At 47.9% G+C, this 24,786-nt stretch overlaps 1 protein-coding gene and 1 non-coding gene across 2 annotated transcripts; one reads left to right on the forward strand and one right to left on the reverse strand.

The window, feature by feature from the left end:
- Positions 1-7,689: 7,689 nt before the first annotated feature.
- Positions 7,690-23,138, forward strand: LOC110567225 (keratin, type II cuticular Hb5-like). Its single transcript, XM_064376787.1, is given in 13 exon segments — positions 7,690-7,905; positions 7,907-8,113; positions 10,690-10,898; positions 12,431-12,491; positions 13,853-13,948; positions 14,578-14,742; positions 14,964-15,089; positions 16,963-17,183; positions 19,941-19,972; positions 20,687-20,819; positions 22,387-22,450; positions 22,568-22,819; positions 22,914-23,138. Coding segments are annotated over 13 exon segments (2,007 nt in total).
- LOC135275454 (U6 spliceosomal RNA) lies at positions 11,992-12,098 on the reverse strand. Its single transcript, XR_010343087.1, has one exon. It is a non-coding gene; the product is annotated as a U6 spliceosomal RNA (small nuclear RNA).
- Positions 23,139-24,786: the final 1,648 nt, after the last annotated feature.

Raw genomic sequence — 24,786 nt, forward strand, 5'->3', positions numbered from 1 at the left:
CACCAGCAATTCTAAACAATGTCAATGATAAGAAATTCTTCCCCCTCAGAGCAGACTGCTTCCAACCTCCATTCCCCTTTGATAATTTGTCACCTGGGCTATTACACATTTTTTTTTTTTAAACAGCAGCTGGCTTTGTTTACACTACATGAATACGATAATGCATTTGGTAATCCAGGACGTTCTGCCTGCCCTGCACTTACGCCCTTCTGGGGAAAGTGCTCCCAGATGCTTATCTCTCTACAAAGCTGCCATGCTTTGTGCTGTGTGACCCTGGATACAAGATTAGCAAGATTAGGCCAGAAACTGGGCCAGAGGTAACCATGAACAGCATGGATATCAGGAAGCAAGCCAGTCTTGATGGGAGACTCTGCCTAACAGGGGTGTTGCATATGGGATGCAGATGAACTAGCCTGACCCAGTTTTCTATGTTTGAGAACATACAACCACAGCCCCCTCAGAAAAAGCAGTGGGAAGTTGATCCTGAGAAGGTGACACCCCACATGGGCTGCTGGAGATGCTGTTGATACTGATAGATGATAAGCCTTCTTCCATCGGTCTTTGCACACCTTGGAGAAGAAACGTGATGCTACTGCTGAGATAGATGTCTTTTCTCCCTAATGTCCTCAGTTAGCCTCATCATATTCCCCCACCATCTAAATTGCTGAGACATAGGTCTTTCCTGAATCTTAAAAAAGCATGATGAATATAGGGAATTAACAGGTAAACATGGAATGTTAGCAAAAAGAGATAATTGTAAATTCATAGGGTGTTGGGGTGGAATTCATGACTTAAAGAGAGACTATGCAGAAGGCATTTGAAAACCCTATGGAGTAAGGAAGTATTTAAGTGAAGATAACGGGAAAGAGAAAAAGCAGAAAAACTGCATAGAAAACTACCTCACCAGAGAATAGAGATGATGTTTTAAAAACTGCAGACTGTAAGGCTTTACTATTGTTGAATGAAGAATTTCATGTATCAGAATACATGCCAGATACCTGAACAGAGATGTTAGGAACAGAGGACCTGCAATTCTTGAGGTTCCTCTCCAACAGTTTTATCTCCCAGAGGGCAGAGGAATCCATGAGGCTCAGTGCTTTCCAGTCCAGAAAGCTCTAATGGCTGATCTGACAATAAATAAACCTAGGAGAAAGAGACCTTGTTCCTTGCTTTTCCATCACAGCAATGGAAGAACATTTTTTGGACATGTGAATATTTGCCATGACTCTAGAAAAGTATGTTTTACAATTAAATTTCAAGAAATTAATGGTATGACACATAGAGAACCTAAGAAGAAATATAAAATAAAATTCTGCAGGTATTTTCATAAATGATTTTAATGAAAAAGGAACGAGGTAGGTATGTAAAGACATCAATGTTGCTAAAGAGAGAGATATTTGAACACAGATTTTTAAAAGGTTACCTTTACAACAGTCTGAAGGCAGGCTACATAATTATCAATTTTAAAGACAGCAAAGTAAGTTGGCTTTTATTTTCTCCAAGTAATTTTTGAAACCAGAAGCAGGTCAGGGATGCACAGGTAAGGAATGGGGCACAAGGCGAGGAAAGGGTCCATTGATTGGGGAAGAGAGTGTGACATTAGCAAATGAAAGAAGCAAAGGAAAGCCCTCAGAGCCTGATTTGCTTCCTTCTTCCTCATCAGAGTGAAAACAGTCACTCTTGAAAAGAAGAAAGTCATGTGGTGAGCTAGAGGTCAAATGATATTGAGGCTGCATCTTGATGTCTAGAGGCCTAGGGCACAGATAATATCACATTCAGGGGGACCAAAAAATGTGTAGAAATGATAGAGAACAACTACCAGAAATCTTGGGGGTGTGATGTCAGCAAGGCAGTGGAATAGAGGGTTCCAGCCTTGACCTCCCCGAGAAATATCAGTTTAACAACATTCTATGGACAAAAATATCTTTATGAGAGCTCCAGAATCCAGGTGAGAGGTTATAGCACCTGTGCAGTGCAAAGCAATGAGAAAAGATGTAAGATGTATTGAAAAGGGTAAGAAGGACAGCTTCTTTTTACCCAGGTCACCCTCCCCCAAGCTTACATAGCACAATGCAGAGAGAGGGTGGGAAGAGAGAGAGAGAGAGAGAGAGAGAGAGAAAGATCCTCTCAGCCTGGGAGTTCTACTGTGAAAGAAAAGGAAAGTGAATTTCTAACTTTGCCACAAACGCTAGCACTAGGCCCATGTACCCATAGACTCTGGCCCCTGGCATTAGGCCCATCTGTAGACCCTGGCACCAGACTCAACTGAGGATCCTAGATCCTGGCACCAGGTTTACTCAGCTGCAGATACTGGCACCAGGCCTATCTGCCCACAAACCCTGGCATTGGCCCTACCTATGGACCTTGACACTAAACCTGCGAGCCTGTGGACCCCAGCACCAGCCCTACCTGAGGACCCCATCACTATTCCTGTTTACGGATCCCAGACCCGCACCAGGCCCACTTGCCTGAAGACCCTGGCACTGAGCACACTCTCCTTCAGACTCTGGCACCAGGCCCACCTAGATCGCTGACTGGGGTGACTGCTGAGGGGCTTTCCCTGCCAAAGTCAGTCTGTAAAGACTGGAAGAAGTGGCTGCTTCTTCAAATGCACAGACACCAATGTAAGGCTACAAAGATAATGAAAAATCAAGAAACATGAAGCCACCAAAGGAACAAAATAAAGCTCCAGTAACTAATCCTGATGAAATGAAGATCTATGATCTCCCTGACAAAGAATTCAAAATAATAGTTTTAAAGAAGTTCAGTGAATGACAAGAGTACACAGATGGACAATGAAGCAAAATTAGGAAAGCAACACATGAATAAAGTGAGTAGTTCAACAAAGAGACAGAAACCACAAAAAATGACCAAACGATTTCTGGAGCTGAAGAACACAGTCACTGAACTGAATAATTCAGTAGACAGCTTTGACAACATACCCAATAAAGCAGAAGAAGGAATCAACAAACTCAAAGACAGGTCATTTGAAATTAGCCAGTCAAAGGAATGAAAGAAAAAGGAAAAAAAAAAAAAAATAGTGACAAAAACTGTGGGATTTACAGGACACTGTAAGCAAATTAATGTATGCATCATAGGAGTTTTAGAAGGAAATGAGAAAATGTACAAAAGATTTATTTAAATAAATGATGGCCGAAAATTTTCCAAATGTGGGGAGGGAAATGGACATCCAGATTCATGAAGTCCAAAGGACCCTAAACAGTAGAACCTAGAGAGGTCTACACTAAGACACATTATAATTAAATTGTCAAAAGTCAAAGGCAAAAAGAGAGTTTTGAAAACAGTAGAAGAAAAAGAACTCATCACTTTCAAGGGAACTTTCCTCCCCACTGCCCAAGAAATCTTGCAAGCTAGAAAGAGTGGGATGTTATCAAAGTGTGCAAAGTTTTTAGTTTGCACAAAAAGTACTATACTTGGCAAAATTGTCTTTTAAAAATAAAGAAAAGATAAATTCTTTCCCAGACAAACAAAAGATGAGGGAGTTTGTTACCACTAACCCTGCCTTGTAAGTGCTAAAGGGAGTTCTTTAAATTGAAAGAAGAGGATGCTAAACAGCAATGTGAAAGCGTAGAGAAATACAAATCTTACTGGTAAAGATAAATATATAATCAAATGCAGAATAAAATAATACTGTATTGGTAGTATGTAAATCACTTTTAACTCTAGCATAAAAGTTAAAAGACAAAAGTATGAGGAATAACCTATGACAACAAAATTGGTTAATGGATACACAATATAAAAAGAGGTGAGTTCTGACGTAAAGTGATAGGGAGAGGTAGCACAAGTATAGAGTGTTTGCATGTGATTGAAGGTATCAGCTCAAAACAGACCAGTATAACTATAAGAAGTTTTGGTTCTACGAGATGAATAAGTCCTAGAGATCTGCTGTACAGCATAGTGCCTATAGTTAAAAATATTGTATTACAAACTTAAAAATTTGCTCAGTGAGTAGATCTTATGTTAAGTGTTCTTATCACATAATAAACAAACAAATAAAGAGGGTAGGAGGAAACTTTTGGAAGTCATGGATAGGTTTATCACATAGATTATGGTGACTATTTCACTGGTGTGTACACATCTCCAAACTCATCAAGTTGTACACAGTAAATGTGTATAACTTTTTGTATGACAATTATTACTCAATTAGACTGGGTTAAAAATGTAAAAACACACACACACACACACACACCCCAAATAAAACAAAAAAGAAATCTTGGTACTTAGGGAACAAGAAGGGAGCTCTGAGTTTAATAGATTGTGATGTCTTGATTCTCAAGCCTGGAAGAGGACAAATGCCAAGGTGACTCTCAAGAATTTCCAACAAAAAGGAGACCATGTGGCTTCCTTAGGAAATGTTGAAAGTCAGCCGGTCCAACCCTTGCTTGTACAGTTGAGAACACTGGGGACCAGAGAGGGTAGGTGACTTGTGCCAGGCTGCATGAGCCAGCAAAGCCACGATGAGCATTTGGGGTACTCACCTTGGCATTTATCTCACTGTGCTACTGCTTATCTTTGTTGCAGAGACAAGTTTAACCTACCAGAAAGTGTGGAGGTGTTCTTGACTCCTCCCCTCGTCTCACATATAAAATCCAGCAGGTCGAGAAATCCAGTTGGCTCTTTCCTCAAATTCTATCCATAACTGGCCACCTCTCATGCCCTCCAGGGGTTCTCATACTATCCTCCCTGGCAGGAGCCTCTGTCATCTCCTGGGATTGACTCTTCTCCCTCCTTTCACTGTCACGTTGCCTACAGTCTGTTTCCCAGGCAGCTGTCAGAGCGATCATTTGAACAAGTCAAGTCACATCAGTCCTATGCACAAAACCTTCCAAAGCTCTACACTGCACTCTGTGTGGGAGCAGATGTCCTCACAACAGCTCACAGGCCTTCCGTGACCTGTGTGGAGACCTCTCATCACTGTATCTCTCTGACCATGCCCATACTCACTCCCTCACTCTCACTGCACAAGCTGTATCAGCCTCCTTGCTCTTGATGGGAACACTCCAGGCCTATTTGTTCCCACCATGGGTCTTCGCACAAGCTCTTTCCTTGGCCCACATGACTTGCACTTACCTCTTCAAAACCTTGGTCCAAATGTCCCTTGTCAGTGGAGCTTACTCTAACCACAGCCAAAGTTGTACCCACTCTTTCTCCCAGCTCTCCTGACTCCCCTTAACTTGTTTCTTTCTTCTTTCTGTAATAACACTTATCACAATCTAACATATAATTTATTCATCTAAGCTTATCATTCATCTCTCCCACTATAACGTGAACCCACAAAAGTATGTGTTTTTGTGTGTTTTATTTACTGGTATATTCCCAGCTCATCTAAAGGTGCCTGGCATATAGCAGGTGCTCAGCAAATGCTGGTTGACTGAAAGAAACAAATAGAGACCAGCACGAGACTGGCTCCTCCAGAGCATCAGCTTTGAATTCCAGTTTCTATTTTGCTTCCCTTGTTTAGCATGTCTACCATGGAGGAGACCTGTCACCTTCAGACACACTAAGCTCTTTCCCATGGGTTAGAGTTAGTGTGGAGTTGTCCTTCTGTGGCCTGCAAGTGGTGAGGTAGCCATGTGGCCACAAGAACAAATGGCTGGAGGATGTTGATTTCTTATAGAATTCAATTTTAAGGTGCCTCCCCAGGCCCCCTCTGCTGTCTTGGTTTCCCTTGGAGCTCTGTCCTGCAGATGCAGAAATAAGGTCCTCATCTCAGACTGGTGCTTCCTGGGGCTGGGCCAGAAACTGCTCCCTCTGCGTCCATCCTTACACTCTGCTCCCAGCAGGTGACTGTCCTCTGTGTCTTTCTCTTGTGAGGGATGTGTGCATGTGTGTGTGTGCATGTGTGCATATGCGTGTATGTATATGTGTATGCATGTGTACGCATGTGAGAGAAAGAGACCAGGAAGACCCCTACTCTCTCCTGTGGTGTTTGGCTCTTTTCTTGTGCCCCTTCGCAGAGCCTGTATCTCTGAGAGAGAGTTCCAGAAGATTATTTTTTATTCTTGTCTTCAGGCACAGAGAGCTCTACTCAAGGGCCTGGGGTTGAGACGGGTTGGCGTAAGTGCCTCCAGACTGCTGCTGCGCTGTATAAAAAGGCAGGCATGTTCTCCATTAAGTCCCATTTCCATCCCATTCTGGGTGTGACACAGAAGGTGCCATGTAGGATGGTGTGGGAGGCAGGGGCAGGCCTTGGTCCCTGGCCAAGGACCCTGCTTTGTGAAGGATCTCATGCACTGATTAATTTCTCTAGGAATTAGGTTTGTGCTCTGCCTGGAGACTCTGCACCCCCACCTCTGTTCTCCCTGAAGATGTTGCCTTCCTCTGGGACCTGGCTTCGGTCTTGCCTCCTCTGTGACTCTCTGGCCAGCTATGAGTGACCTTCTGTTGAAAACAGATGCTCGGTGCCTCAAAGAAAAATTAGCACTGAGACAACAGGTCTCTCAGCACAGCAATTTTTACTTTTTCTCTTCTTGTACTGCAGGAAGATTACCCTCGCTAGCCATCTGGCCACGAGAATACAATGGAGAAAGGAAAAGCAGACATATTTATCCCTAATGCATTTGGGGTTGTCCTCACTGCTGTGTTATTAGCACACTTGTGATTTATTCTTTAACAAGAAAGGAAACTTTAAAGAGGAACTTTTCTACTTTCTGCTCTCCCTGAAGATGTTGCCATCCTCTGGGACCTGGCTTCGATCTTGCCTCCTCTGTGACCCTCTGGCCAGCTGTGAGTGACCTTCCTAGGAAGGCTAAAAGCATATGATCTGTGCCCCTTACCTGGTCATATTTCCTTCTCTGGCTGTGGCTCTTCCCTGCCTCTGTCTCCCAGTGAGGTCAGGTTTTTCAAAGGCAAACTGTCCACCTAGTTTTATCTCCCCCATCCTGTAGGTGAGAGCCTGTTCTGGTGGGACCTTGCCTGCCCAATGAAGGCACCTGCTCCAGGCCAGCTCCTGAGGCCAGGTACTGGGCCTGGCACACAGCAGAAGGTCAGTCAGTGTTTATGGACTAGATAAAGACACTCTGCAGATATCGGCTTCTCCCTGCTGAGTCCAGTTCATTCATTTCAACCAAGGCTGCCTGGGGACTTGGTATATACTAGTTGCCAGAGGGGATATAAAGGTGAATAGACACGACTTCTGCCTTCAAGGGGGACAACACAGAGTCCAGTGACTACCCTATAAGACGAAATGTAGCCAACAGCAGTCACAGGGAAAGACTTGAAGGGCTTGCTCCACAAGTGCCTACCTGAAAGGTTGGGCTGGGTGGGAACTTTGTGGGACATGGGACCCTTGGAGTCTCAAGAATGTGCTGGCCCAAGCCTCAACTTGCCTGGTGGGATGATAAGTCCTGGTTCTCTCACAGGTTGGAGAGGAATTAGGGGATCCATAGATGTGTCTAGGCTTGTGAGTTTGGAACAGCAAGGGCAGGTTTATTGGGATGCAGGGTCTCTTTGATAAGCCTATTAAAAGAGGCAGGTTTCAGCTGCCCTTGTGGTCTGCCTAGCGGGAGATTCCCACATTCATAAATGGCATTAATAACATTCTCTGCCTTTTATGTTGTCAGGAGGCCTATCCTCTGCCCAATAAAAGGTAGGAGCAATAACAGGTCTCCAGTGTGAGACTGTGTCCTTCAATCCTCAGTCCAGGGGACTGTCCTGCAGAGCAGAGGCATGGCGAGCCAATCCTACCATATCAGCTCTGGTTGCAGGGTGAGGAACTTTAGCTCACACTCTGCCATTGTGCCCAAGCCTGGGGATTGCCGCTGTGTCAGTGCCATGGCCCATCATGGGGGCAGTCCCAGGGGGCTAGGCTACAGGCACCTCGGAGGCTTTGGCAGTCGGAGCCTGTGTACGGTGGGGTCTCCCCGGATTACGGGGAGTTGTGGATGGCCCCCTACACACCAGTGGCAGGTTTGGCTACCGGGCAGGGGGCCTTTGCAGGCCCAGCCTCCCCTGCATCACATCTGTGACCATCAATGAGAGCCTCCTCACACCCCTCAACCTAGAGATCGACCCCAATGCCCAGTGTGTGAAGCACGAGGAGAAGGAGCAGATCAAGTGTCTCAACAACAAGTTTGCTGCCTTCATTGACAAGGTGGGTCTGTGTGCTGTTCCCTGGGACTGTAGTTTAGGAAGGAGAAAGGGACTTTGAATGTGATGACAGGGTGGTTCAAATTCTCCTGCCACTGACTAGCATGTGGCCTTGAGAATGTGGCTGAATCAGGATCTTGATTTTCAAATGTTGCCATGAAAGTCAAATGCAATAATGGATCTGAAACCACCAGACAAAACAGGAGGGTTTGCTGCTGTTGCTCACAGGCAAGCAGCAAGCACGGTGTGTGTGTGTGTGTGTGTGTGTGTGTGGTCCATCTTCTGGATTTCACTGGCTCACAGTAGGAAGGTGTGGGCAGAGCGCACAGCTCCGCTTAGGCGTGTCTGACCTCCCCGTTAGATGCTGCCAGCCCCAGCATGGAGCAGAAGCCAGGATAAAGAGGAGTCAGAGGCTCCTTTCCTGCTCCTTTTTGGTGGGGACATCACAGGAAGGCTGTGAATTCTTGGGACTGCCCAAGGCACTTTATACCCTGCGGCACATGCATAGATTAAAGGCAGAGAGTTGAGAAACTTAAGGCATGATCTGGAGAGCGGCTGTTGAATTGCATTTTCTGAGTCCTCCCAGTTAAGTGTATAGCTCTGGTTTCCTTTAACCTAATGATGTCCTCTCTAGGAGCTCATAGTCTTTGAGGGAAGACAGCCACCAAAGTTTAAGGGAGGAGAAGCTTGTCTTCCAGGGCTGAATGGTGTGCGTATCTACACCCTGGGTCTGCATAAGAAGGCACAAACCAGGGTGATGGTAGGTGGGAGCTCTGCTGTCAGACCAACGCCACATCAGAAATGGGCATATCTGCACACAGAGGTGCTGGGCATCCATTGTTAACATACTGCTAGCTGTCCAGATTACTCTTCCCTTCCATCGGCACAAAGGAAGCTGACGGTAGATTATGCAGGCTATTCTTTGCACGAGGTCAACTACCAAGAGCAGGGGAGGTTGAAATCCAGCCCAGGCTTTGCTTGCTGAGCTGTGTGCCCTGGCAGGGGGCTGGAGGCATCTTTTCATAATTTGCTCAAAAGCACAGTGAGAGCCCTGAGAGTGCAGGCTCAAAAGGGTTTTTGCATGTGTCCTTTTGGGCATCACCCATGAACGCTGATCTCTCTGTTGAGAGGTGTCAGTTCCGGGTCTGGAGAGAGGAAGTTATACCATTGCACCAGGCTGGAATTCTTCCTGCAGGCTGCAGCATTCTTCCTGCAGGCTCCAAACTGCATTGTGCTACAGACTACAAAGTGCATTGACATGGTGGCTTTAATCCTGCCAGAGGGCTGTCCCATGGCCTGGGTCTGCATGTCAAAACCCAGGTCAGATGCCTTTTGATAATCAGAGCTTTGGTTCCTTTTCCCACAAGCATGGATAGTCAGGCAGTTGAGGGTTGTTTGTACCAGGCTTGTGCTCCCAAGACATTAAGGTTGGAGAAGAAATCACCTGCTTTAGGCTGGTAACTGGAAACTTCAACATGGGCTTGGCAGGTCACATGAATGAAGCCAAACTGAGAGGTATGCTCACGTAGAGGGGCAGCAGCTGCTGTTCACTCCAGTCACAGGCCTACCTACCCTTGCCAGAACTTCTGGCATGTCAACAGGGTCAGAGAGATCCAGATTCTTACTTGAAACCACTCAATTATTAAGTGTTGGCAACTAATCAGATATCTATAAAACAGTGTGCAGGCCAAGTAAAGCATGCCTGTGGGCCTGATAGGGCCTGGAGCCGCCAGTGTATCACTGCAAATGTCTTTCTCCTGTCTTGTTTTACAATGAAGTACAGCGAGAATGAGGTGAAGTGGTCTGGTTGGTGATGGAGTTAGAATGAGATATCTCCTAATTCCTGATCTGGGATCCCCACTCCTGGGCTTCAGCACCCCAGCATCAGAGTAAGGAAGAGTCATGGTTCATACATTTTAAAATTGCTGCTGTACAAATGCCCACAAACTTAGCACCTTAAAACACAATTTTACTACCTCAAGAGTCTGATGTTAAGATGTTGGCAGGGCTGCATTTCTTTTTGGAGGCCTCGGGGAAGAATCCATTTCCAGGGACATTCAGGCTTTTGGCAGAATTGAGATCCTTATGGTTGCAGGACTGAGGTCTCTGTTTCTTGCTGGCTGGCTGCTGGAGGTTGTTCTCAGCTTCCAGAGGTCTTCTACATTCCTTGCCTTGTGGCCCCGACTTCCTCTAACTTCAAAGCTAGGAATAATGGGTTGAGTCCTTCTCATGTTTCAAATCTTTCTGGTGCAGACACTTTTGGGGGGATTATTATTTGCCTACTACACAGAGTGTGAAATATCTCTGCAGGATCAGATGTTATTTCTTTCTGTGTAGAATAAACAAATTGTTATAAATAGTGTGCTCTTTCTGGGAGGCAGGGTGGGTGGAGTGAAGTTACTTGGGGACTACTTGTGACCTGCACTTTCAGACTTTGCCAGTGATTTGGCCTCCTGGGGAAGGTGACAGGTTTCTGCAGGGCAGGGGCCATCCTCAAGGGCAGTGAGAGCTCTGGGGGACCAGGCAACCCCCACCCTCAGGCTTCCCCCTCAAGTCTCTTTCCTCCTTCCTGAATGACAGGTGCGCTTCCTGGAGCAGCAGAACAAGCTTCTGGAGACCAAGCTGCAGTTCTACCAGAACCGCAAGTGCTGCGAGAGCAACCTCGAGCCCCTGTTCCAGGGCTACATTGCAACTCTGCGGCGGGAGGGCGAGTGCATGGAGGCCGACAGCGGGAGGCTGGCCTCGGAGCTCAACTGCACGCAGGAGGTGCTGGAGGGCTACAAGAAGAAGTGAGCATGTCAGGGCTGGGATGGTTCTAGGGAGTGGAGTCTGTCCTAGCTGAGATCACACAACTCCTCCAGAAGCAGAGATTGCGGAAGGTCAGGGTTGCCCTGATGAGCTGTCAGACACTTTGTCTTACCAGTCTGCTTTGTCTTGTGTCAGCTCCCAGCTCTTGCAGTCCTGTGCTGGGGGCTGGGGAAAGATTTGTAGTGAAGAAGAGCTCCCAGTCTGGGAGGGATGGGACACACATCCAGGGCACAGACTGATGCAGAGATGAAGAGACAGGAAACAAATGAAACAGGAGGAGCAAGGCCAGCAGGACTGAAGAGCAGGAGCCTGGAGCCGTTAGAGCTAGGATGGGGGGAAGGGAAAGGCCCTGGAGAGGTATCTGAAAATGAACTGGCTGATGCCATTCCAAGTATCTGATGAACCTGGATTATACCTTTATTTATTCTGCAGATAAATCATCACGCTCTCATTCTCCGAGGCGCCACAATTCAAATTCCAATGTAAATCTGGTTTTTCCTGAGTTGTTTAGTTTGTCCATTACTTAGTCTAAACTCACTGTGTCACTGTACTTACCTTATAGAAACAGACAGAGGGAAGGGTGATTTTGACTGTAATCAGTCCTGGTAATTCCAACCCTTCTTGGGATTCTTGGAGGTTCAGGTTTTACCATCCGGCTGGGCCCAGCAGTGGGTCCTCACTTCCCTTAGAGTGAAGCAAATATAGACACAATCCTCAGTGTGCAGGCGTCAAGGTCTGTCTCCCACTCTGGGGGTGTGCAGGCCGGTAATTACAGAGCTGAGTGCAGCCCAAAATGACTGTGTAATTAAAAAGTGATGAAAACTATGCTCTGGAAACTCTGGTCTTCCTTGTGGGGGCAGGGCTGCTCCGGGGATATGGTCTCACAGGCAGGGGGAAGAGGGCCGGGCTGGTGAAAGAGGGAATGCCCTGAACAAGGGTTGCTTCTAGGAATTCAAGTCCTTGGATATTGGGGCAGGGGGAATAAAACCGCATGGGTGGCTTCATAGAGCTTTATGTTTTGTACAAGGCAGAATTTAAAGGCTCCGTGGAACATCTGTCTGTTTTTTTTTTTTTTTTAATATGGAACGCTTCACGAATTTGCCTGTCATCCTTGTGCAGGGGCCATGCTAATCTTCTCTGTATCGTTCCTATTTTAGTATATGTGCTGCCGAAGCGAGCACACATCTGTTTTTAACTTATCCCACAAATATTTACTGAGTGCCTCACTGCACACCTTGTGATTCAGCCCAAGATCCAAAGAGATTAAATGACTTGCCCCAGGTTTTGCAGCAACTTCAGTCTAAGCTGGGACCAGATACCAGGGATGTGGACTCCAAGTCCAGTGTCCTTCCAATGGGTTCTTTGTGGCTGGGAAATAGAAGTCCAGAGAGGCCAAGCCTCTGCTCCAAAGGCACAGAGAAAGGAGAAAACCAGGGAGTTTAGCACACCTGGGCTCTGGACCGGCTAGGTCCTCAGTCCCAGGGGACTTTCCACCTGGGTTGTCTCTCCTCAGGTACGAAGAAGAGTTGGCTCCCAGGGCCACAGCTGAGAATGAGTTCGTGCTGCTGAAGAAGGTGAGTCACTGTTCTCACATGGGAAGAATTAAATCCTGGGCACTGGACGCTCTGATGCTCTAGGCCCTGACATGTTCCATCAGTGCAATTGTTGGTGGGAAGGCACTGGAGCCCCTGGCACAAAAAGGTGGGTTATGTTGGCTGCAGAAGCCATTGGGGAGCCCATGTAGGAACCCAGGTGGTGCCGACGGAGGCTTCGTGAAAAGAAAACCTCACCATGCTACTGCTCGACTCCTTTTAAACTACTGGATTGGCTGAAATGTTCAATTTTAATTCTGTCACGTGGGTATTGCCTTCTCCTGTTATCCCAGACTGGGGGTTGGTTCTCAGCTTGTTGATGATTTCAAAGTGTGGCCGTTACTCAGTGCAATTGGTGATGATGAAAAACCCAGAGGAGTAAAACCGCAAATGATTTCCCTTTTGTTTCATCTTGGTGAGTGAAAGTACATGTGAATGATCTTTTTTTTTTTTTTTTGAGACGGAGTTCCACTCTCGTTGCCCAGGCTGGAGTGCAATGGCGCTATCTTGGCTTGGCTCACCGCAACCTCTGTTTCCTGGGTTCAAGCGATTCTCCTGCCTTAGCCTCCCGAGTAGCTGGGATTACAGGCATGCACCACCATGCCCGGCTAATTTATTTTTCAATTTTGTGTTTTTAGTAGAGATGGGGTTTCTCCATGTTGGTCAGGCTGGTATTGAACTCCCGACCTCAGGTCATTCACCTGTCTCGGCCTCCTAAAATGCTGGGATTACAGGTGTGAGCCACCACGTCCAGCTGTGAATGTTCTTTAACAAGTAATGTGCTTGCTTGCCAGCCTCCTTATTTGTGAGCATCACAGAGTGGAGAGAGGGCTGGTGACAGATCTGCCAATAGAGGCTTGGCCTGGGTCTCAGGCAGGAGAATCAGCTATTTGGATTCTGGGTGTTTCCTTAACTGGGCTCTGAGGACAACCTCCAGAGAGGCTCTGTGACTGTCACATGCTTGTGCTCTGTGGGTCAGCCTGGCTGGGAGGCAGCAGTCTGACATTCTGGGCTGTGACGTCAGGCTTCCTTCTTTGGCAAGGTCCTCAGCTCTGGAAGGGGTCAGACCTCTCTCCACTTCCTTTCTCCAGGTGGTCTCATTTATGCAATGGGAGGTAACTCACTGGCAGATAACAAAGGCTCTCCCCTTCTAGTGGGGCCCTGAAGGCGAAGATGAGAAGTCTAGGTTAGACCTGTAAGTGCAAGGTGGCTGGGCAGGAGCAGGCTAGAGGCAGAGAGGTGGGTCAGGAGGTGGCTTAAGGGCCCATTGGGGAGTGCTGAGGCTCAGGGCACAGTGAGGGGACCAAGGCCACTCCCCATCCTCTTGTGTCTATCTCTACCAGGATGTGGACTGCGCCTATCTGCATAAGGCAGACCTGGAGGCCAATGTGGAGCCACTGAGGGAGGAGTCAGTCTTCCTGTGGTCCCTCTACGAGGAGGTAAATCTCTCCCCATCTCCGGAAGAGCAAGTAAGAGAGGAGGCAGAGGAGGGTTTTCTTGGAGTATGGCTTGTCCTGGTTCCTAGGTTCTGGGGAAAGCCGTGCATTCTCGACTCTCCTAAGGCCTGGATGTTTTTCTTCTGTGATCAGAGGGGATTTTTCTCTTGTTCGGGCTTCCTTTCAAAATGGAAGTGGGTGACGCCCTTCCTCTAAGATGATTTGAAAGAATGTGGTTAATTCCTACATCATGAAGTGGAGATCTGACAATTTATTAATTTGGGTAGTATAAAAACCCAAGCAGATAATCCAGACCTCTACCTCTGGCCACAATTTGGTTGATTAGATTTGTGCATAAAGCTACAGCTGATCTGGATCATCCAGGCCCCATGGTGGGGAGACCCAGGCATACACATCAATCCAGCTCTGTGGATGCCTGTGTTAGTAGAATTCCACGTTACTCATGGCTTTGAGGCCACAGTCCCAATTCCAGCCTTTTCCTCTTACAGCTACAGGTTTTAAATTTTCCTGACTTGCTGGTAGTTTTCTAATTTCAGAGTTGGGATTTTTAAAAAAATTTTTCTGAGGAGATGAGATCAGAAGGGGATTTTGCTGGTTGCTATCTCCTACAGGAAATCCGCCTCCTTCAATCACAAATCTCTGACACCTCCGTGGTGGTGAAGATGGACAACAGCAGGGAGCTCAAGATGGACTTGGTTGTGGCCGAGATCAAGGCTCAGTATGACAATATGGCCAGTCGCAGCCAGGCAGGGGCTGAGACCTGGTACCAAACCAAGGTAGTCTGGAGGGCAGGGCTGCCCCACTGAGCCAGGGGGACAGCTGTGAGCCTCAAGTTTCTCTGGGAAACACACTCCTGCACTCTAGAGGGGCTGCAGCTGAGGTCCTGGGCAGAGCAGGGTCAGGAGGCGGGAGAGCTGCGGAACAGTGGGCTGGCTGATGGGGCCGGGGACAGCAGCCTCCAGCCATTGTTTCTGCATGTTTGCCTCTCAACCTGCAGTCTGAGGAGGTGAAGGCCACAGTGACCCAGCAGGGTGAGAGCCTCCAAAGAACCAAAGATGAGCTCAGTGAGCTGAACCGCAGGATCCAGAGACTGACAGCAGAGGTGAAGAATGCGAAGCAGCATGTGGAGGGGCGCCCAGACCCCACTCCGTAGTACACCTGCCACTTCTTGTCTGGTTGCTGCTTCCCTCCTATCTTCAGGGACTGCTATCATCTTTGGAGAGGGGTGTATTTGAATTGTGCCGGAGTACTCTCCTACAATCAGCACACGAGGGCTCCTGTTCCAACACTTGCTATTATCAAACTTTAATGTTTGTGGATCTGCTAGATATAAACTGGCACCTAATTGTTATTTTAATTTTTATTTCTTTGGTTAACTAGTGATATGAAATGTTTCCTCATACACTTACTAGTTATTTGTATTTCCCTTCTAAGAACTGTCCACTCATACATCCGCCCATTTTTCTACTGTGGTTCCCTTCTTTTTGCATGGTGATTTGCAGTATTTCTTGGTCATTCTATCTGGATTGTAAGCCTTTGTCAGTTACACATGTTGCAATTAACTTTCTCTCAGTCTATCAGTTGTCGTTTGTCCTTTATTGAACCATTTTTTTTTGTTTTTTGAGACAGAGTCTCGCTCTTTAGCCCAGGCTAGAGTGCAATGGCGCCATCTCGGCTCACTGCAACCTCCGCCTCCCAGGTTTAAGCAATTCTCCTGCCTTAGCCCCCCAGTAGCTGGGGCCACAGGTGTACACTACCAGGCCTGGTTCCTATTTGTATTTTTAGTAGAGATGGGGTTTCACCATGTTGGCCAGGTTGGTCTTGAACTCCTGACCTCAGGTGATCTGCTCACCTTGGCCTTCCAAAGTGCTGCGATTACAGGCATGGGCCACCGCACCTGGCCTGAACCCAAATATTTAACCTGAATGTGCCCAAATCCATCTTAAGTTCTTCCTTTAATGGTTTATACTTAGCGAGTTTTGAGGTAACAGAGGTAGCTCTTAAATTTTTTCCCCATTAATTTTATAGTTTTACCTCTTGCAAAGGTCTGTAATCCACCTGAACTTTATTTTTGGTATACACAGTGAGTAGGGTTCTAAGTTAATTTTTCTACATATCGTAAGAAAGTATGTAATCTATTCTTTCCCCAGTGATTTGTAATACTACCTGCATCATAACAGCGAGCTCCCACACATGCCTGGCTCCATGCGTCCTCTCCCATCTGTGTTGCTGTTCTTCATCACGGTGCAGGATGTGTCACTAGTAATTTGTCACAGTTAAGAGCGGAGTAATGACATATGCACATGCTTACTTTTTAGATATGAAATTAGAGAAGATTCGAAGTTGTCCCTGTAATAACATTGCTTTTGTTCATTTTCCTTCTGACATGCTTTCTTGAGTGGGGTGAAGGGAGCGGCTGTGGTTTGTGTGCTGGGAGTTGTGCATGGGAGCTTCTTTCAGTATGCTGATCGCAGCGGGCCAAAGAGTGAGACCCTGCACCATGGCTTTTCAATACCTGGCTGGGCACTAATTAATTGGATAGCTTAGGGCAAGTCACAGCCTCTCAGAATCTTAATTTCTTCATTTGCATAATGGGAATAATACTGCCTGTTGTGACAAGCTGGAAGAATAACTTCCAAGGTCAAATAAGATAACATCTATGAAAGTGCCTTGTAAAGGAACAATAAGTCTAAGGTGATGTCAGTAATAATGACCATTCCTATTTCCGTGCTAACATTTCCTCCCTCCAATGGCTCACCTGCCAAACTCAAGTCAGTTTTATGATAAAGCATACAAAAATGAAGGAAAAAAAGATCCAAATGTCCCTGCCTAGTTAATTTAGGGACATTGATGTATTTCTTTTAAATAGTATCAAGTTCAAAAGTTAACCATTTTGGAAGGAGATAAAATAGGATGACCCAGGCCACTGGAGACGCACCAGAGTCCCCACAACCTGCACCCTTTTCAAACTCCTTCCCTTCTGTCCGTCCCCACAGCGCTGTAAGCTGGAGGCCGCGGTGGCCCAGTCTGAGCAGCAGGGTGAGGTGGCCCTCAGCGATGCCCGCTGCAAGCTGGCTGAGCTGGAGGGTGCCCTGCAGAAGGCCAAGCAGGACATAGCCTGCCTGCTCAAGGAGTACCAGGTGGTGGTGAACTCCAAGCTGGGCCTGGACGTGGAAATTGCTGCTTATCGCAAACTGCTGGAGGGTGAGGAGATCCGGTGAGGATGGGGGTTCCAGGGTCCCTTCACATCCCTACTCAGAGCTGGACTGAAATCCTCTAGGCAGATAATGTTCAAATTGGGAAAGACTCTGGAAAATAATGGACTCCAACCATGTCCCCATTTTGCAGATAGGGAAACTGAGACCAGAGAGGGGAAGGGGCTTGCTCAAGAGCACAGCCAGTTAATGGCTCAGCTAAAATGCACCAGTCTCCTGGCTGGCTGCCAATGCGCTTCTCCCTCCTGCACAGCCCCTCAGGCTGGAACCCGAAGCCCCTTCCAAGGCCACTACTTTACCGTCTTGGCTGAAAGAATGTTTCTGCAATTAGCTTCAGTGGGTTCTTAAAGCTGAAATCACTCAGAATATTAGTTAAAGGCCATTTGATTTGGGATGTGCAGAGAATCAACCTGGACAGCCTGGTGTTCAGGACTGGGGAGTAGAAATGAGTAGCGCGAGTTCCGTCCTTGCAAAAGAGGACAGGGCAGACATACATCCGTCCTCCAGGGCCTGGAGTCAGTGGCCCAGGGAATCTGTCAGAGAAGGAGGCTGCCTTCTCAACAGCTGAGGAGGCAGGAAAGAGACAGGACACTCCAAGCTATGCTGACAATTTGAACCAAGAATTGAGGGCAGGTGAAGCCTGTGCAGGGCAGAGGGATGTGTATTTACACTTGGGATGGTTGCATGGGCCTCTAGACTTGGGACGGCCACATCATTAGAGCTTCTAGCTGGGTCCCTTCAGGGCAAGGAGACTAGACTAGCAAGTATAGAGGTGAAGAGCACAGGCCATGAGCCCACTCTGGGTTCAAATCCCAGCTCCACTACTTACTAGTTTGTGAACTCTTTATACCTCAGTGTCTTCAGCTGTAAAACAGAGATAATCACAAAATCCACCTCATAAGGCTATTGCAGGATAAGTGAGTTTTAATGGAACATAGTAAGCCCCAATGGGGAGAAGTGATAGTCATGAGTTGATGGCTAGGCAGGGCAGCACCCATGGAGAGGGAACTCAGAGGCCTGGTTGGCTTTAGAAAGCTTCCATGAAGTGACACTGAGGGCAGCCAGGCCACGTGGCTGGACTTGCTCCGTGCTTGACTCAAGCACACACACTTTTCTGTCAGTTTCCTCAGGCTTTGGGTGAAGCCGTGGATACTGAAGCCTTCAGATCCTGAAGCCCTCCACCCCACTCACTAACATTCAGTGGGCAGCTGGGACGTGCACTTATTTTCATTATGATACTAATGGATGAATAACTCAATTATGGAATTACTGGTACACATCCCTAATGCATGTGATTTTAAAGTTGACTTAGCACATTGTTCTTTGTGTACTATGACCATTGACATTATATAGACTGCCTCCTCTTGGCATTTAAAATATTTAATTTAATTACATAAGTAATGCTCAGTGCTGCCAATACAGAAAATAAGAAAACAAAAGTGGCCAGAACCACTCAACTCAGAGATAGCTGTTGCCAGCATTGTGGTTCTATAGGCACCACGATGGGCATCGTGGCTTCCTTGAAAGGGCACAATCTGAAGGCTGTGGCAATGCCAGACTGAGTGGCAGGAAAGCGACCCAGATGCGTACGTCCTCACTCCAAAGAGGAGCAAAGGAGTATTTTGAGTTGGGCAGAATGAAGCAGAGTAGAGCTTTCCTGGGGAAAAAGATTTGAAGTGGGGAGCTACAAATGGGGAGACAGAGCAGAAAGTGCAGGTAGGTGTGAGGGAGAAGGGGGTGTTTATAAAAAGCCCACTATAGTGGTATAAATGTCTCATCATAAATAATATATACATATTTTTTGAGACAGAGCCTGTCGCCCAGGCTGGAGTGCAGGGGTACGATCTCAGCTCATTGCAACCTCCTCCTCCCAAGTTCGAGTGATTCTCCTATCTCAGCCTCCCGAGTAGCTGGGACTACAAATGTGTGTCACCATGCCCAGCTAATTTTTGTATTTTTAGTAGAAAGAGGATTTCATCACGTTGGCCAGGCTAGTCTCCAACTCCTGGGCTCAAGCGATCCAACTGCCTTGGACTCCCAAGTTGCTGGGATTACAGAAATGAGTTGTTTATAATGTTGGTAGCAAACATATCGGATTTCCTTATGTGCCAGTCTCCATTTTAGGCACTTTCCATGTAGAACTTAATCAAACCTTACGACAATCCTTGCAGGCGGATGTTATCATCCCCATTTTATGCTGGAGAAATTGAGGCACAGAAAGGCTAAGTGACCTGCCCAAGGTCACCCAGCTAGTAAGTGGCACAGCCAGATTTAAGTCCAGGCTCTTAACCACACCATACTGTCCAGCCTCCCTCTGCGTTGAATGAAATCAGGTAGATGTCTAGGGTAGCATTTAAAATCATGGGATAAAAACGAATGCATTTGAGTAGTGGGCAAGCTTTTTCCTGCTCAGAGACATCTAGCTGGGAGGCAGCAGCTTCCATCACCACTTTGGCTGTGCTGGAATTCCCAGCCAAGGGACAAGGAGAATGCCCACCTCATCTCTACTTCTCAGTTTACCAAATTTCCATGTCCAAAAGGCAAACATAATAAAATGACCTTTTGGATCCTGTAGCCTAATGTGCTCCTGTCCTTTTGGGATTCCAGCAAGCAGGGCCGGCACCGATGCTGTCTGTAGCAGGTGGTATCCTTCCTCTGCCTCTTAGGGCCCCTTCCTTCCTTCAGCATGGAGGAGAATAGGTTTGGTGCAAAAGCAGAGGAACTCAGCACTAACTGTATACCCTCTCCTCTCCCTGCAGGCCGTGTGAAGGCGTGGGCTCAGTCAATATCTGTAAGTTGGCTGTATGTGGGCATGGCTCTTTGGGGTGTCAGTAATCTTAAGATAGAGTGCATCTAACTGATGACCAAGCCTCCGTCTATGGAGTGGTAGACAAGGGACTCTGGAGCTGATGTCTCTGGGATCCAGACAAACTGATGACCTCAAATATTTGACCTCCACATGGATCCATCTGGAACATCCATAAAGTCTAAGTTAATGAATGTGGCAAATTCTGAATACCTATTTGGTTCTGCAAAAATAGCTCAAGCCTTTTAGTTACACACAGAATACTTCTCAAGTGGTAGCATGTTCTAGCCAGAAAAAAATGCTGGGTTTATATTCTGATCATCTGGGTCTCTGAGGCAACTTGTAAATCTCTAATAATCCAGTATATAGACAGCCCCTGGGCCAGGTGTCTGATTCCCCTCACCTCTCTAGCTACCATATTTCTAGATGACTCCTTTAGTGTGATCTATCAGTTTTTGCTCAAAGATTGTATGAACACATCTCAACATCAGCCTGGTCCAAGTAGAGTTAGATGTGCAATTTGCTAATCACATTCCTGAATAAGCAGATGGCAATGGATTTAGGTTTGCCTGTAGTTTAAAAAGACTCATGTTGGTGGTTCTTCAGAGTAGGAAGAGAATTAATCATTGATTCTAAAGGATTCTTGGTCATAACATGTCTGAGATGGAAGAGAATTCTTACCTGTGTCTCTGTCCACAGGTGTGAGCCATTCCCAGGGTGGCATGGTCTGCGGGGACATGGACTCCACTGTCTACTGTGGCTCAGGGGGCGTGGCCATCAGCAGCGGTGCACTGTGGTCCCCCTCTGTGGTGGGGGCCTGCTCCAGTGCCCGGTCTGTGCAGTTTGTATAGAGGGGGTGGGACTCCGGACCGACGTGTTCTGATGGGGGCAGTGTGGGTTGGGGAGTGGAAATCTTTTCTCTTACATGCCCAAATGTCAGCTTAGTAATTTCCCCTTGCAGAGAACCCAGAACTAACTCTCCTGTTTCCTTCTTATTGGAGTTAACAATTTACTCTTCTGGTGTAAACCCTGGGTTTGACATTGTTTTCACTTCCATTGCTTCTCCCCCTTCCTGTGGTCCAGGAAAGAAATAGAAAGGTTTTTTGATATAAATTGCTCAGTCATTGTCTTCCCTAGTTAACTTCAGGCTAGCAGATGTTTACTAAGTCCTGACTGTGTGCCGGACCCTCTTGGAAAGGAGCCAGCTAGAGGATGTGCAGTGTGTGGGAACATCTCTGTGTTTTGCCCTTGGATGAGAGGGACTCCAGATACTGTCTCACCATGGAGGGGCAGTGGGGGTGCAGAGCTGGGCTCCTCACTTGCTCTGAGAGATTATATATCCCCAGAGTCCCCCAACTATTCATATATCCAGATTGAAAGGCTGACAGAGCTAATCAGCTGGGTTTATACCATTGGTTTTCTGGAAGTTCATTGTATTTACATGATTCCTGTATGGCTCCTTCTTTCTCTTAGTGCGCTTGATTAAACATCAATAGCAAAAGGCTTTTTCTTAGTAACCAAGTTAATACCTGCCTCCTTCATTGTCTTCCCAACCCACCCAAAACTCTGACTGTTTTGATGCATCTCACAATGCACCAGACCACCACCTGCATCAGGATCCCTGTGGGGTAGTTGCTAAATGTGCAGATCCTGGGCTCCAGCCAGAACTCTCCATCCAAAGTTCTAGGGATGAGCTCAGGAATCTGTATTTTAACAAGCTTCCAGGTGATTCCTAGAAGAACTAACGTTTGAGAACCACAGATTTATGTGAGCAGAGGAAAGAGGAGGGTCAGATAATTATGGCCATGAAGTGACTTTTCCTCTGATTCTCATGGATTAGTCTAGTCCCTTTGCATTTCTGCTTTGTCTATGCTAAAAGATCAGACCCCCACACACACCAGAGCAGGTGGGGGCAAAGGTACAAAAGGGGTGAGGAAGGGAGGGTCAACTTTCTTTCCCTTGTTGTACAGGAAGAACTATTTCTCCCACCTTATTTTATTTGGAACTTTTTGTTTTTAAGGTTTTTTTTTAAAGCCTGACTGGGTAGGAAACATTTTGCTGCAAGAATGCATATCTGATTTCATGACATAGAAAAGCCTTTAAAAGGTGTTTTGTTTGATTGTTGTTTTTCTTTTCTTTTCCAAGGAGCGCAGGCGCACTACCAGACCTCCTGGTACCAGCTCCAGACCAGCCAAGGCAATGGCTGGCACCCTGGCCTAGGGGTGGAGTCTCGGGGAGCAGGGCTGGGCCTTTTGACTCCCCGCGGGTTTGCTTCCCACATCCTACTCACTACAGGCGGGAGACCCCCGAGGGTCTTTTAAAAACCTCTGCGCCACCAGGACGAACTAGGCACCCAGACTGTGGAGAGGAGGGCGCTGACCCCGGCCTCGGTGCTACAGGCATGTCCTGGGCAGCCCTGAGCAGCCAACAACCCCCAAATGCCCCGCCCACTACCCCAAAACGGTGGGCGGGTGGTGCCCAGCTCCCCCTCTCGTCCCTCGTCCCTCCCAGCCCCGGGCCCCAGGCCCCTCACCATTGGGGTTGGGTGCTAAGGGCGGGACGCGGGGCACTCTCGGGTAGGGGCAAAGGAGGGCAGCCAGGGCCCAGGCCTGGAGGGCGGGCGTGTTTGAGAGCGGTGGGGGTGACGGGATCCCGGCGGACGGCAGAAGATTCGGGCACCCGTCCAGTGCCAGAGGCGCCGAGGCGGAAACCCCGCGTGAGCCAAGGACCCAAGGCCCCTGCGGACATGATCCCAGGGGCTCTAAGAGGGCCGCCGTGCGCCGTGCATCTGGAGATGCGCCCAGGGCGCCTGGGGGCCGGACGCGACGGGGGGCAGGGCAGGGCAGGGCACGGGGCGACCCACGAGGCAAGCGAGGGTGGGGGTAGGAGGGGGTGCGGCCCCTGACTCTTGTGGGTGGGGAGGTAGGGGGCAACGGTGGTCTCCACGGGAGACGGGACCAAAGTGGGGACCGGCAGGGAGGACCTGCAGCCCCCTTGTTACGCTGTAAACTGTCCCTACCCGGGGGGTCTGCGGAACACCGAGGCTGGGGAGGTCCCGCTGTCCAAGACTGTGACTTGCCTTCTGATTCCGACTCTCTCGCACCCAGAGGGCCAGGACTGCACCGCTGCCGTAACAGAGAAGAACCTTTGAACGGTTCTCCCCGGCCACGCAGTCCTTCCGATGCCTTCAGGCTGTGTCCCAGGGGCCACAGTGGCCAGGCAGTGACTTGACCTGGGTGGTCCGAGGTCTGTCTTAGTAGAGCGGTGCTCCCCTGGTCTCTGTCTCCTGAACCAAAGGGTCTTGCAGGCTCCTGCCCATCACTGTCCCGATCCCACCAAGTTTGAGCAGCGGTAAAATTAGGTTAAAAGGGTCACCAGGGTGTCTCTGAGGAGGAAACAGGGTGTCAGGGGGCATTTGCTGCCCTGGGGCATGGGAATGTGGACTGGGGAAGGGTCTGTGTTTCCTTTTCGATGGTGGTGGAGGGTGGCTATTTACCTATGAGTGCCTTGGGTATTTTCTTTTCTTTTTCTTTTGAGAGGGAGTCGTGCTCTGCTGCTCAGGCTAGAGTGCAATGGCACAATCGTGGCTCACTGCAACCTCCACCTCCCAGGTTCAAGGGATTCTCCTGCCTCAGCCTCCTGAATAGCTGGGATTACAGGCACCAGCTAATTTTTGTATTTTTAGTAGAGATGGGGTTTCACCATCTGGACCAGGCTGGTCTCGAACTCCTGACCTCATAATCCACCTGCCTCAGCCTCCCAAAGTGCTGGGATTACAGGTGTGAGCCACCATGACCTACCTTAGTTCATTTTTAATGCACAAGCTTAAAAATGAGTGAGGCTGTCTCCGCCTCACTCCACTCCCTGGCTGCTCCCCTTCCAACATGGGGGAGCCCTTGGTATTTGAACAAAGCAGAAATGAGCAGGGATTTCCAGGCATACATAGGTTGGCGGTTGGGAGAGAAAGGAATGTGGCCTGAGGTGCTGTGAAGTAAGCCTCTCCCATTGCTTGTTCTGCCTGGTGAGTCCCTACACCCAAGGAGGGTGGTGCTTAGTGACCATGTCCTTGTTGCTTTAATCTTCAATGAGCAAAGCATTTAGTACAGGCATCTCCTAATGCCTGTGTTTCCAGAGAGAGGCAGGGGTGTGAATAACCCAGACAAGGGGACAATAATTCCCATATGGTCATGTCCGTGTCTACACAGAACACACGTGGTAATTTTCTTGATAATGTGGTTGATTTGTGTTCCTCACTATGCTCGGCTAAGGTGAGTAATAATGCAAAGTTCTATTTTCTGAGATCCCAAAGATTAAAGCAGGGAACAGACAGTTAGAGACATGGGCTGGGAGAAGGAACTGTCTTGGGCATAGGTGTTTGTGAGGATGGCCTGAAGCAGAGTGGGTTGAGAATTGGTGGAGGAGTGTTAGCGGTCTCAGGAGAAAGGAAAAGACAAATCCCAAGTGTATCTGTTTATTTGAAAGGATTATTATCCATACTTTTTTTTTTTTTTGAGACAGAGTTTCAATCTTGTTACCCAGGCTGGAGTGCAATGGCACCATCTTGGCTCACGGCAACCTCTGCCTCCCCAGTTCAAGTGATTCTCCTGCCTCAGCCTCCTGAGTAGCTGGGATTACAGACATGTGCTACCACATCCAGCTAATTTTGTATTTTTACTAGAGATGGAGTTTCAGCATGTTGGTCAGGCTGGTCTCAAACTCCGGACCTCAGGTGATCCGCCCACCTTGGCCTCCCAAAATTCTAGGATTATAGGCATGAGCCACCGCACCGGCCATACTTC

The sequence above is a fragment of the Aotus nancymaae genome, unplaced genomic scaffold, assembly GCF_030222135.1.
Source record: "Aotus nancymaae isolate 86718 unplaced genomic scaffold, 86718_ANA_hifiasm-v0.15.2.pri h1tg000016l, whole genome shotgun sequence".
NCBI lineage: Eukaryota > Metazoa > Chordata > Mammalia > Primates > Aotidae > Aotus > Aotus nancymaae.